General features: G+C 52.8%; 1 protein-coding gene across 8 annotated transcripts in view; it reads left to right on the top strand.

Moving 5' to 3' along the window:
* Positions 1–12,248, top strand: part of EFR3B (EFR3 homolog B) — an 89,236-nt gene that overhangs the window by 56,853 nt on the left and 20,135 nt on the right. For 6 of the 8 annotated variants that reach the window (XR_014138300.1, XM_081797112.1, XM_081797111.1 and 3 more), the window contains 6 exons: positions 3,665–3,786; positions 8,467–8,616; positions 10,100–10,234; positions 10,702–10,780; positions 11,483–11,618; positions 11,845–12,006. Coding sequence is in view for 7 of the 8 variants with exons in the window: in XM_081797112.1 (XP_081653238.1) it covers positions 3,665–3,786; positions 8,467–8,616; positions 10,100–10,234; positions 10,702–10,780; positions 11,483–11,618; positions 11,845–12,006 (784 nt within the window). In the remaining variant the exon portion in view is untranslated. The remainder of the gene's footprint in view (positions 1–3,664; positions 3,787–8,466; positions 8,617–10,099; positions 10,235–10,701; positions 10,781–11,482; positions 11,619–11,844; positions 12,007–12,248) is intronic. The other 2 variants (XM_081797110.1, XM_081797107.1) reach the window with 2 other exon arrangements.

Raw genomic sequence — 12,248 nt, 5'->3', positions numbered from 1 at the left:
TCCTTCCCTATTGCACTACATGACCTCAGCCCCTGAATGGTGCCTCGCGGGGCATGGCCATCCCCCCCACCCCCTGCCCTCTGCTGCGGTCCTCACTCCCACCCTCAGCCACCAGTTTGCCCGGGGCGGGGGGGGGTGGCGAAAACTAGTTTCCCTCTCTCCACACCCCCAGGCATCACATTTGAGGTGTGTTGCCTGCACGGTCCACGCTGCCCACCTGGGCTCCTCCTCTATGATCGCCTGGCCAGGCCTGTGTTGGTGACATGAAAGGTCAAGGGTCATGCTGCCTAGTCCTGGAGCTGATGGACCAGACCACAATTGGCCACCGTCACCATGGTCCCTGCAGCACTGTTTCCTGAGCTAGCCAGGCACTGTGCTAGTCACTCGGCATACGTCCCCGCCTTTAGTCCTGGTGACCGCCCTGTGACATAGGTCCTAGTGTCCCTACGTCACCGATGAGGATTCAGTGGCTCGGAAGTTTCACAACTTGTCCACAGTCACACGGGGGACGAGAGGCAGAGTGAGGAGGTGGCCATCCAACTGTGGCCCCGGCATTGCGGGGGGGGACCACTGTCTCCTTAAATGGGAGGACGCCCAGGTCAAAAGCAAAATCTGAGAAGACTCAGACCTAAATTTCCAGGGAGGAAGAGTGCAGAAGAGTAAAAATCCAAGGACGCAGACAGTCACAGAAGAGAAGAATGAGGGCATTTTCCAGTGCAGTTAACAGCTGGGGCTGGCCCTGTGGGCACAGATTCAGAAGAAACTAGAGAAAGGCCACCCCTGGTTGTAGAAAAGGAATCCCCATGACTGTTTTCTATCCTGTGTTACCAGAGTGGCCGTCACAGAATTTTTGGTTTTTAAAAATTGATTGTAATCTCAATTCTAACCTTACGGCCAGTGGGTACTAGTCAAAATATTCAGCAACCTGGACAGCACGGGTAATGGCCAGTCTTAACAACACTGGGCGTGAGCGAGCGCTCAGGCCGTGCCCCTGACCGGCGGTCGGGCCTGCTCATGGCTTCACTGCGTTTAGAAGAAGAGGAAAGTCAAGGCTGAAAGTGCAGGGGTACTTGATGTCACATTGCACAGAGATCAGGCATCGGTTCAGAGAAGCATCCGTGTCCGGAGAGGGGGCTGGTGCGCAGAGATGGGAGGCCAGGTTGTCGGTCAGTGACCGGCAGGGTTTCTCGAATGGGGACCGTCCCATCGGGTCTCCTGGGACTGACCGTGCTACAGGGTAAACCCCTGGGCCTCCTCCAGGAGTGACTCAGCATGTCTGGGGCTGGTGGTGCAAATCCGCGTAGTTACTGAGCCCTGTGGCTCTGTTGTCCCGTAATCTCTCTCTCTCTTAGAGTCCTTCTAAGAAGAGATGAGGTGTGTAAAAGGCTTAGGGTAGCACCCGACATGTATGAGCTTCAACACATTCCTCACTGCCACCCCCCAAACTCCCAAACCAGTGAACATGAGGTCTGGGCATATTCATCCTCCTGACATCCCTCTGAGTCTACACAGTCAGTATGTGTTAGAGACAAAATCTTTGACTATTTCTCCCTCTTTATTATGGTCTCTTTTTTTCAGTCTTGTTTTAATAATTTTAAATGCATATCCTCTTGCATACACTCAGATTGTCTTATTTTAAGCTGCCTCATCATATGTGAAGTACATACAGTATAAAAAAAATTAAGGGGCGCCTGGGTGGCTCAGTCTGCCTTCGGCTCGGTCATGATCTCAGGACCCTGAGATCGAGTCCCACATCGGGCTCCCTGCTCAGCGGGGAGCCTGCTTCTCCCTCTCCCACTCCCCCTGCCCCCAGCTCTTGTGTGCACGTGCTTGCGATCTGTCCCTGTCTCTCTCAAATAAATTGTTTTAATCTTTTTTAAAAAATTAAGACTCTTAGTGAATGATGACTGCCAGTATTTATTTTACACGTGGGAAAACCAAACCATAAGAGAAGTTAAATGTCCCACTCAGAAGTCACACTGCCAATGACAGGTAGATCTGTGGCATGTACCCTTCGAGTAGATGGACGCCTTGACACCCCAGGTTTCAGCCGTGGGGAGGGCAGTGCAGCCCGGGATCATCCTGTCAGTCAGTAAGAGCAGCAGTGAGCCCAAACTTCTCTTTAGCCTCCGTATCAGCCTACCTCTGTGTTCTAACCTTTGCAGGGCTTAAGAAGTTCACGCAGCCGAAGGCTGACTTTATTGTTGTTTCTAGAATTCCTGAACTTATGTCTAATCAATGATCTTATGATCACACGGATTACCGCTTCGCCTCTTCTGCAGAACCCCATCAATAATGCAAGCAGTGTCCTTTGGATTTATTGCTAATATCAGAATATTCACTTCCAAATAGATGTATACATTTTAGATGTTAACTTGGAAAGAAGGATCTCCTCATCTGCTTTGTACGTAGAGATTCTATCAGTCAGCAGAAAATAAATGTATATCTATTAGTGAAAGAATAATTAATGATGTTGGTGGAAGCTGCTAATTGTCATCCAGAAAACGTTAACAGATTTTGAGTAGTTAAATAGAGAAACAGATTGGCAATTGGTAATGAATATTATGAATGCATTAACTAGATAATTTTAGAAATAATAGCATATCCTTTTAGAACCAACAAATGTTTATAAAAATTAAATAACTACATGACAGAATAATGGAGAATAGATTTTATTATAAGGGTAATCTTATGAGTTGTTTTCAGTACTAAATTTATAACATTAAGCAAAACAACCTCTAAGACTTATACTTAATTCTTAGCAATTTAACTCTACTTAGTCCGTGATTCTTGCTTCTCTGTGGGATTCCACTGAAATTAAGTCCCTATTTAGAATTGCAAATGTGCAGCCTGGTGGCAGAAGGAATCCAGCAGCTGATAATGCTGAGCCAGACTTAACAGAACTGAACCGGCAAACTTTAAAAAATGTGCTCAAATTTTAAACAATAGGGGCGCCTGGGTGGCTCAGTCGGTTAAGTTGGTTAAGCGTCTGCCTTCGGCTCAGGTCATGATCTAAGGGTCCTGGGATCGAACCCAGTGTCAGGCTCCCGCTCAGTGGGGAGTCTGCTTCTCCTTCTCCCTCTGTCCCTCCCCACCCCTGCTCCTGCTCTCTCTCTCTCAAATAAATAAACAAATAAAATCTTTAAAAATAAATTAATGAATAATTTTAAACAATAAAATGGAATTACATTTTTAAATCAAATTTCAGATTTGTTCCTGTTTCCCAGAATTCATTCTAAAGTGTTGAGATACGGTTTGATGTTGGCTTTGGCGGTTTCAGTGGATCTCTAACTGCCTCCCGCCTCTGTGTGTTTGGTGCAGCTCTGGGCATGGAAAGGGGCAGGAGCTTAAGAGAGTCCCCTGTCTTCACCTGTTCCATCCTCTGCTCACCTCAGCAGGGAAGGGCTGAAAAGGGCCATGGGGTCCAGTCGTGTAGTGTAGATGGGAAGGGCGAGCAGGATTTGGAACCCATAGAAGCATGGAGACTGGGTGTGCTGTGGGGAGCAGAGCCGTGTCCTGGAATGCATGGCTCCCAGATGTGTATGTCCCGTGGCTTTACTAGGGCAGGGGGCCTCAGGATGGCAAGTCCCAGAGCCCTGAGCCCGAAGGTGAAGAGCACAGTGGGTCACCTCTCACCTGTACTTCTCTCCCTCCTCCCGGGCAGTTTGTGAAGTTTGCCAACATCGAAGAGGACACCCCATCCTATCACCGGAGCTACGACTTCTTTGTGTCCCGCTTCAGTGAAATGTGCCACTCCAGCCACGATGACATGGAAATCAAGACCAAGTGAGTAGGGGAGGCCGGGGGGCCCACTCGGCTAATGGCAAAAGTGTCGACGGGTCTTACTGAGTTCCCAACCCAGAGTGCACGGTCTGACCTCATCAGCGTTTACCTCTGCTCTGACGTTGCTGGGGAGGAAAGAACATCTGGCAGGACACAGGTGGGCAAGTGGGCAGAGCTGGGCTCCCAGCATGTGCTTTCAAAGGAAAATCTTCTGGGGCACAAAATAGGAGCAGATGAAAGGTAATGGTCCCGGGAACCAAATTTCAGAGTCAGCGACAGCACACATATACACACATGCACACCCCTGTGCTTTTTCGTTCAGGAGTATGTGCATTTATACACCCCCAGAAACACACCCACTCACGACTATCCATCACAATATTTACCTGCCAATAAAAAGCCCAAGGCTTCACACTGGCTGATCTCTGCTGGCATCCTGACTTTGTCTCCTCCACACTCCCCCCAACTCATTCCCCTCCAGCCACACAGGCCTCCTCACTGCCCCACAAACACACCAAGGACATTCCTGCCACAGGACCTTTGCACCATCTGTTCCTGTGCCTGGAATGCTTCCTCCATAGATCTGTCTAGCTCACTTGCTCTCCCCCTGCAAGCCCTTGCTCAAATAACTGCTGGTCAACACCACCTTCTCTTAAACATCCCACACACCCACTTCTCTTCTCCCTCACCCTGCTCCGTTTTCCCCCCATAGCACAATCCCCTTCAGACACGTTCCAAAACACGCTTATTGTTTCTTACTCATTGCCTGTCCCCCCAGCAGAATGTAAACTCTGGGAGGCCAGGAGGCATCGTTTTGTTCATTGCTGCATCTCAGGTCCTGCCGCACTGCCTGGGGACCAGTAAGCGCTCAATAAACAGTTGTGGAGTGAATGAATGAGTGAATGAATGAATGCTTTCTTTTTTTTTTTTTAAGATTTTATTTCTTTTAAGTAATCTCTATGCCTAATGTGGGGCTCAAACTCACAACCCCGAGATTAAGGGTCAAACGTTCTACTGACAGAGCCAGCCAGGTGCCAAGAGTGAATGCTTGCAGATAAATGTCTTGAATTACAGAATACGCTTTTATATTCACAGACTCAAACTTATCAAGTTCTTAAACTCACAGAAACACACTTATCAACATAGAAAGAAAACTTCTCAAATAAAATCCCAAAGATATTTACGTGAATGTATGCCAACAGAAGATAAGGCGGGACGCAGCATCAGACCGATGGAGTGGTGCGCAGGCCAGGAAGCGATGAATCGGTGTTTTGCACTGAGTCTTGTCATGGAACGATTCAGCGCAAAACGATTAGGAATGGGTCTTTGCCCACAAAGCGTGTGTTATCAACTCGGGGAGGCTATATGAAACCAGAGAATGTGTTCAAAGGAGACAAAGAAAGAAGAAGGGAAGAGAGGGGAGAGGGCAGGAGGAGTCGGAGCGAGGAGGTTTGACACGTGGCCAGCATGCCCACAGCAGCCCACCTCTCCAGCGGTTTGTTCCAGAACTCAGCCACTGGCTTTTTCCTTCATCACCCCAGTACATCACCTGCCACATTTTGTGCAACAGCGGGGTCAGGGAGCCCTGCATGTCTGGATCAAGCGCTTGTCGCCACAGCTGATGGTCTGGGTTGGAGGAACTGGCAGTGAAACCCTCCGTGCCACAGGGAGCCGGTTCCCAAAGCTGTGAGCCTGTGGAACGTCCCCAGGGCAGGTCACCCTGTGAGCGGTTGGCAGTATCCAAGCCTCCCCAGGCCCCTGTTTCTTAAAATAGTCATGGACTCTGGAAGGGTGCCACCCCGGGGCCTCCGATGCGCAGTGGGGGCCCCTGGAGGAAGGAGCCCTTGTGCTCTCCCCAGCATTGGCCCCGCCGTAGCCACCTGACTGCAGATGGGCTATAAAGAGACAGAAGGGGCTGGAGCAGTTGGGGCGTGTCCGGGAGCAGGTGCTGGGGAAGGTGCAGGACTGGAGCCAGGTGTGGCCGTAACAGGGGCTGGTCACTCGGGCAGCGCTGAGCTTTCAGGGGGGAGCAGAGGGGACAGCCCTTGTGCCTCCACACACACAAACACACACAGACACCCCCCACATACGCAGTAGCACGTGCACAGTCACACACCCCGCACATACGCAGTAGCACGTGCACAGTCACACACACACACCCACATACATAATAGCACATGCACAATCACACACAGACACACAGTACACAGTGGAGAGGAAGGCAGAGAAGCAGACACCCGCAGCGCTGTGTTGTGACATTGGGAAGTGCGGCACGTGGGGAGGCGGGTGGCTGACGTTTGCTCCTGGCAACTGGGCAGGGCCGTTAGCACACACAGACAGTACTTGCCAACCCTGAAAGGAAGTCCTGCCAGGGTGACAGGTGTTTCTGGCATCAGTCATCCTTTTTCTTTCTGTCTCTCTCTCCCACAGCCTCCCTGTACCCCTTTTCCCTGAGATCCCCCTGTTCATTCACAGCCTCAGCAGAGCCCAGAGCCCCTTTCCAAGAACAACCCTTGGGTCTTGTAAATAAGTGCATGCTGGTGGGTGTGTGTGTGTGTGGTCCCCTTGGGTTCAGACACTCCCCAGACCCCTTGCTCTTAGGTAGGCCTCCACTGAGCCCATGACAAGGAGCCATAAGAGAAGCAGGCCTCTCTGCAGGCCTGGTCTTTTGGCATTTATTTTGAAAGGGTCAGTCAGCTTCAGGTGTGGTGGAATAAAATGCGTATTATGTGGAAGGCATTCTGAGGAGACTGAATTAATTCACATTCACACATAAGGAAGCCCTGGGGAGGAAATGGCCCATCCATCAGGCCTGATTTCTTGCCAGCCAGGCTCTCTTGGGCAGGACATAGGTGTCCAGCGTGTTTGGGATGTATTTTTTTGTGCATTAGGAAGTACCTTGTAACTCAGAACCAAGAGTAAGAATAGTGAGTGGGATAATATTCCAGTTACTTCGCTCTTAAGTCTGCATAGCCTCTGGCTCAGGGTCTTGACCAGGGGGCAGAATCAGAGCAAGTGAGGGCTCCCCGAGGAATCCTTGCCCCTTGTCCCGACCTCACTGGTCCTGCGCCAGGGCTTCCTGCTCTCAGGACAGTTATGGTCATCAGGTAAGGCCCAGGGGAACACCCCAGTAGCCGCGCTTAAAACTAAAGCTGAAAATACAAAGGGCAACTAAACGTTCAGATTGGCTCAACTCCAATAATCATTAAAAGCATCTGAAAGAGCTACAAGATGTGAGGACTTTTCTGAGGCATAGATTAGAACAGATGTTGACAGTGAGGCCCCCGGTGCTGGGGCAGCTCGGTGAGGATGGGGGATGGCATTCTCCTGCAGTGTGTGCCTGGCGGTGGGCAGAGCACGGGGCGGTGCTGGGAGCCTTGCATTTCTCACCTGTTTTTTTTTTTTAAAGATTTATTTATTATTTTATATAAATAATTTACCTTTTGATTCATTAATTCCCCTCCTGGCCATGATTTGAAATTTATAAAGTATTTTATCTGGTAATGTCCATCTCAGCATTATTACAGTGGCAAAAAGTTTAGAACCTAAATGGCCAATAGGGGACTAGTTGAGAAAGTTCTTATGACGGTACATCATGCATGTTTATGAAGACTTAATGATAGAGGAAAATGCTTATGATAGAATGTTATGGGGAAAAAAAGCCAGAACAAGTTCTTAATTCTATGTCTTATGCACAGAAGAAAGGAAAGACACCAAAATGCCAGTAATGGGTCCCTTTGAATGGTGATCGTAGGGGTAAATCTTCTTTATACTTTTCTATAATTGGCATGTATTATTTTATAATCAGAAAAAAAGTTTGAGGGGCGCCTGGGTGGCTCAGTCGTTAAGCGTCTGCCTTCAGCGCAGGTCATGGTCCCAGGGTCCTGGGATCGAGCCCCGCATCGGGCTCCCTGCTCGGCGGGAAGCCTGTTTCTCCCTCTCCCACTCCCCCTGCTTGTGTCCCCTCTCTTGCTCTCTCTCTCTCTCTGTCAAATAAATAAATAAAATATTTTTTAAAAAAAGAAAAAAAGTTTGATTACAAAAAGAAAAAAAGAGACTTGGGGCTGAACTACACAGCCAATAAAGAGGCCCCGCCCGCAGGGACCCTGGGCCAGCACAGTGGGGCTGGGTGGGGTGGCGGGAGTGAAAGGGGCCTCCTCTGTGCTGTTACTTGATTTCCTGGTTTCTCAGCCAGCTTAGCCCCAGCTGAGACCTCTCTGTGCCCAGAGTCTGGCAGCTCTGTGTCTCTCCTTCCAGATCCCCCCTCCCCTCCCTGCTGTAACTTGCTCATAGCCCTGGATTCTGCTCCATCAGTTCTTGGCAGTACTTTGAGCCCTTATATCTTGGGCTCAAGCTGGAATAAACCCAGCGGGGTACTAAAGAGGAGGAGCCTGGGGCAACTGGCAGCATAGGGATGAAGCCCGTGTGGTACCAGGCAAGGGCAGTATGGCAATCTCCAGGATGGGCCAGAGGTCGTGGCTTCCTGGGCTCACGTCCACCCGCACAGGAAGCCAGCTGGCCAGGAGGCTGAGTCACATGAAGGATAGAAGGTGGGCTCCCTTCTGCCTTTGGACGGACGAATGCATCCCCAGGCCCCACACCGTGCTCCTCCCCTTGCCACAGAAGCTGGGCTTCTCAGGGCCGGAGGATTTCATGGCTCCATTGTTGCCCTTTTTCTTCCAGAATCAGAATGTCAGGCATCAAAGGTCTGCAAGGGGTGGTGAGGAAGACGGTGAACGATGAATTGCAAGCCAATATCTGGGACCCACAGCACATGGACAAAATTGTCCCGTCGCTGCTTTTCAATCTGCAGCACATAGAGGAGGCAGAGAGGTAAGCAGGAGCTCGGGAAGCAGGCGAGGCTGGAGCTCGGGCCATGGACCACCCTCCCAGGCTGCCTTTGCCATCTGCTTGGGAACCACAGGGTTTGGGCTGGCTGGTAAAGCCTAACCAAAAGGCCAGGGATCTTGGTGTTTGTGGCTTGTTCGGCAATGAGTCCAAATCCAGCTCCCTAGGAGCCTGGGGTCTGGCCTTCTGCCAGCCTGCTGCACCCCCTAAGGTCTGCGTTCATGAAGGAACGACAGTAACCGTGCTGGGCTCCCTGGGGGTAAGTGTGCACTGGTAAGAACACAAAGAACCAAGAGTCGGGTTACCTCTGTCTCTCTGAACGCAGCAGGCCAAGGAGGTTTTAAAGCGCCTTTCATGGCTCCAGTTAACTGAGGACTTTCCCTTCCTGCCTCACTTCCTAATGGTATTTCAGGTCCTTAAAACCTGCTTGACCAGCCAGCAGCCCCTGGACCCAAGTTGCAGATAGTGGGTTTTAATCGGGAGCCCTCAGACAGGGGTTTCAGTCTCTTCCTGCCCCTCGCTCTTCCCATCTGTAAAACGGGATGCAGGGAAAAACTCATGTTGCTGTCCATCTGGGCTGTGCATGGCGCTGGGTGAGAGAATAGCAGGTTCCCCCCTCCCTCTGACTCCCTTGAGCCTGTGGAGCAGGGGACAAGCGTGGGAAATAAGTGTTCCCTCTGGTGGCTGTTCCTGGAACTGCACCTCCCTGACCCGCTTCGCCTGTGGTCCCTGGTGGTCTCAGCCCCCGGACACCTGAGGTTCCTTCCTCTGTCCAGATCCGGGCCCAGCCCCTGTGACTTAGGTACCACTGAGTCACACCTGAGCCAACCGCCATGGTTTCTTTTTCCTCTCCCTCCTTCTCTCTCCCACTTTCTTTTGTTTTCTCTATTACTCTGCCTCCCTCTCTTCACACCCCATCTTTTTCCTTCCCAGGCTTTGAGGCAAGGAGACACTCTGGTCTGTGCCTCCCCAGGCCCATGATGTGCAGGCTATCTGTCCTTCCCGCGGGGGCACGTGTCCTCGAGGATTTCCGGAAAGAGAATTTGACCCCTTCTCCCATGATCTTCCTCCACCCTGGGCTCCTTTACCCTGTTTCATCTCTGACAGCCACGATACCTCCCACATTATCTCGTGCAGCCCACACCAAATTCCTGCCTGTCGTGGCGCACCACTCGCAAGGATGCAGTGCAGAAACACGGGCTGCCAGGGCGCCTGGGTGGCTCAGTCCGTTAAGCACCTGCCTTTGGCTCAGGTCATGATCCCAGGGTCCTGGGATCGAGCCCCGACCCCTGCTCAGTGGGGAGTCTGCTTCTCCCTCTCCCACTCCCCCTGCTTATGCCCGCTCTCTCTCTCTAATAAATAAATAAAATATTTTTAAAAAAAGAAAAAAGGAATTTTTTCTGCACAAAGACTGACTCCTGCTTTGCTGGCCATCCCTTGCCCACCCACGCGCTGCTTGTTTCCACAGCCGCTCTCCCTCGCCCCTCCAAGCACCAGAGAAGGAGAAAGAGAACCCAGCAGAGCTGGCCGAGAGGTGCCTTCGGGAACTGCTGGGCCGGGCCGCCTTCGGCAACATCAAAAATGCCATCAAGCCTGTTCTCATGTGAGTCCCCCCCACCCCCCTGCGCGCCAGCCCTCAGAGAACTGTTTCAGGTCCTGGCATCTTGCTGACTCGCGGAGAGGGGAAAGAGGTGTTATGGTAGCAGTGCTGTGTGCAAGATGGTCCCTTGTGTGTGCCCGTGTGACAGCAGAAGTTACCACACAGTGGCCGAGCGCGGTGTTGGGGAGAGGTGCTGGTAGGAGTTTCCCGGAAACCGGAGGAAGGTGCCCGGCTTCACTCCTGAGTCCACAGCTGCGGAACTCTGTTCTTGGCTTCCCTCCAGCTCCCGCAGCGGGACTGCCCCGGGGTCCCTCATCTCCTTCCCTCACTGCCACCTGGAAGCCCTTCCCCACCTGGGAGCTCTGCCAGGGGCTAGGTCTCTGGCAGGTCCCTCTCCCCGCAAGCTTGTCTCTCCTCCCTACCATCATTCTGCCTTTCCTAGCCATCCCCCCGTGTTTTCTCCCTCACAGCCACCTGGATAACCATTCTCTTTGGGAACCCAAGGTGTTCGCCATCCGTTGCTTTAAAATCATCATGTACTCAATTCAGGTACGGCGGCTCCCGGTGCAGCTTGTCCCCCTGGCCGAGGGCACCTCTGGGAGCAGGCCGGTGCGCTAAAGGAGAAAGCCGGCCGTCCTCTGTGACTTCCCCCAAGCCCCCAGGTGTCCCGACGTGCTGCTTCATCTAGCTGTGAGGAAGGGCAGGTTTTAGTTTTATTTCGGGTACAGCACAGATCAATACTTTATAAAATACAATTAAAAAGAATCCTTAGAGAAAGTAAATGAAAAACTCCTGCAAAACACAAGCCCACAGACCACACTCGGCTGCCACAGCCTCGGGACGTTGCTTACTAAGCACTTCCTCCGGATGTCTGTACTATCCCAGTGTAATCGGGCTACTGGACTAAACCCGGTGGCCTCTTGTGGCCCTTATCAGTATGACGTGGGACCCAGGAACAATGAAAAGAAAGACAGTATTTTCAAAATTGACTTTTGACCCATTTGAGGTGGAAGGGCCCAGGGCAACTCTGGAAATCGAGGTCGTCCCTGGGATGGGGCTCTGCTCGTGTGGGACCAAGGGGGAGGGACTGAGGAGAAGGAACCGGGGTACGTGGGCACCACCTCCAGTGGCCACCGGCCTCAGGACCTCACTTTGGTCCACGCTGGCCTTTGGGTCCCAGTGGAGGGCTGCCCCGGCGCAGAGGCCGTGTGGGGGTTGCTGTTTGGGGCCAGCACGTCTTCCTCCCCCCAGCCGCAGCACTCCCACCTGGTTATCCAGCAGCTCCTGAGCCACCTGGATGCCAACAGCCGCAGCGCGGCCACGGTGCGCGCGGGCATCGTGGAGGTCCTGTCGGAAGCTGCGGTCATTGCCGCCACCGGCTCTGTCGGTAAGGGGGCCCTGAGTGACAGCGTGGGGGCCCGGAAGCCTCCGAGGACAAAGCCCTGCCCTCGGCGGGAGGTTGCCTCCCCTGCCAGAAAAGGGCAAGGGAGCGCAGGGAGGGGGCAGAGGAAGCCCCTGGCTGGAATGCAAGACAGGGGAGAATGGGGGGGGGGGTGTCAGGCCTGGATTTCGGGTCTCCCCCCCTCCCCACACCCCACCCCCGCTGCGCTCAGGGCCCACGGTGCTGGAGATGTTCAACACTCTGCTGAGGCAGCTGCGGCTCAGCATCGACTACGCCCTGACCGGGAGCTACGACGGGGCCATCAGCCTGGGCACCAAGATCATCAAGGAGCACGAAGAGCGCATGTTCCAGGAGGCTGTCATCAAGACCATAGGTGGGACCCGGGGCGGGGCCTGGATGGGCGGGGCCCGGTGGTGGGGCGGGGCCGGGCGCGGCCGGGTCCGTCCGGGTTGGGTGGGGCAGGGGGCGACCTCCACCAGGACAGCGCCCGGGCGCTGTAAGGTCACCCGCTCGGACTGTGTTACTCGCGGACGTTGGAGGAAATGGAGTCAGTCCACGGCGCGCACAGCTCTCGGACTGGCCTGGGTCGGGCCTGACGGAGAGCGCAGAACGATG

The sequence above is a fragment of the Leptonychotes weddellii genome, chromosome 10 (genome assembly GCF_054177405.1).
Source record: "Leptonychotes weddellii isolate Sample4059 chromosome 10, ASM5417740v2, whole genome shotgun sequence".
NCBI classification, from domain to species: domain Eukaryota; kingdom Metazoa; phylum Chordata; class Mammalia; order Carnivora; family Phocidae; genus Leptonychotes; species Leptonychotes weddellii.
The sequence above is the reverse complement of the archived record's forward strand: the minus strand, read 5'-3'. Positions and strand labels throughout refer to the sequence as shown.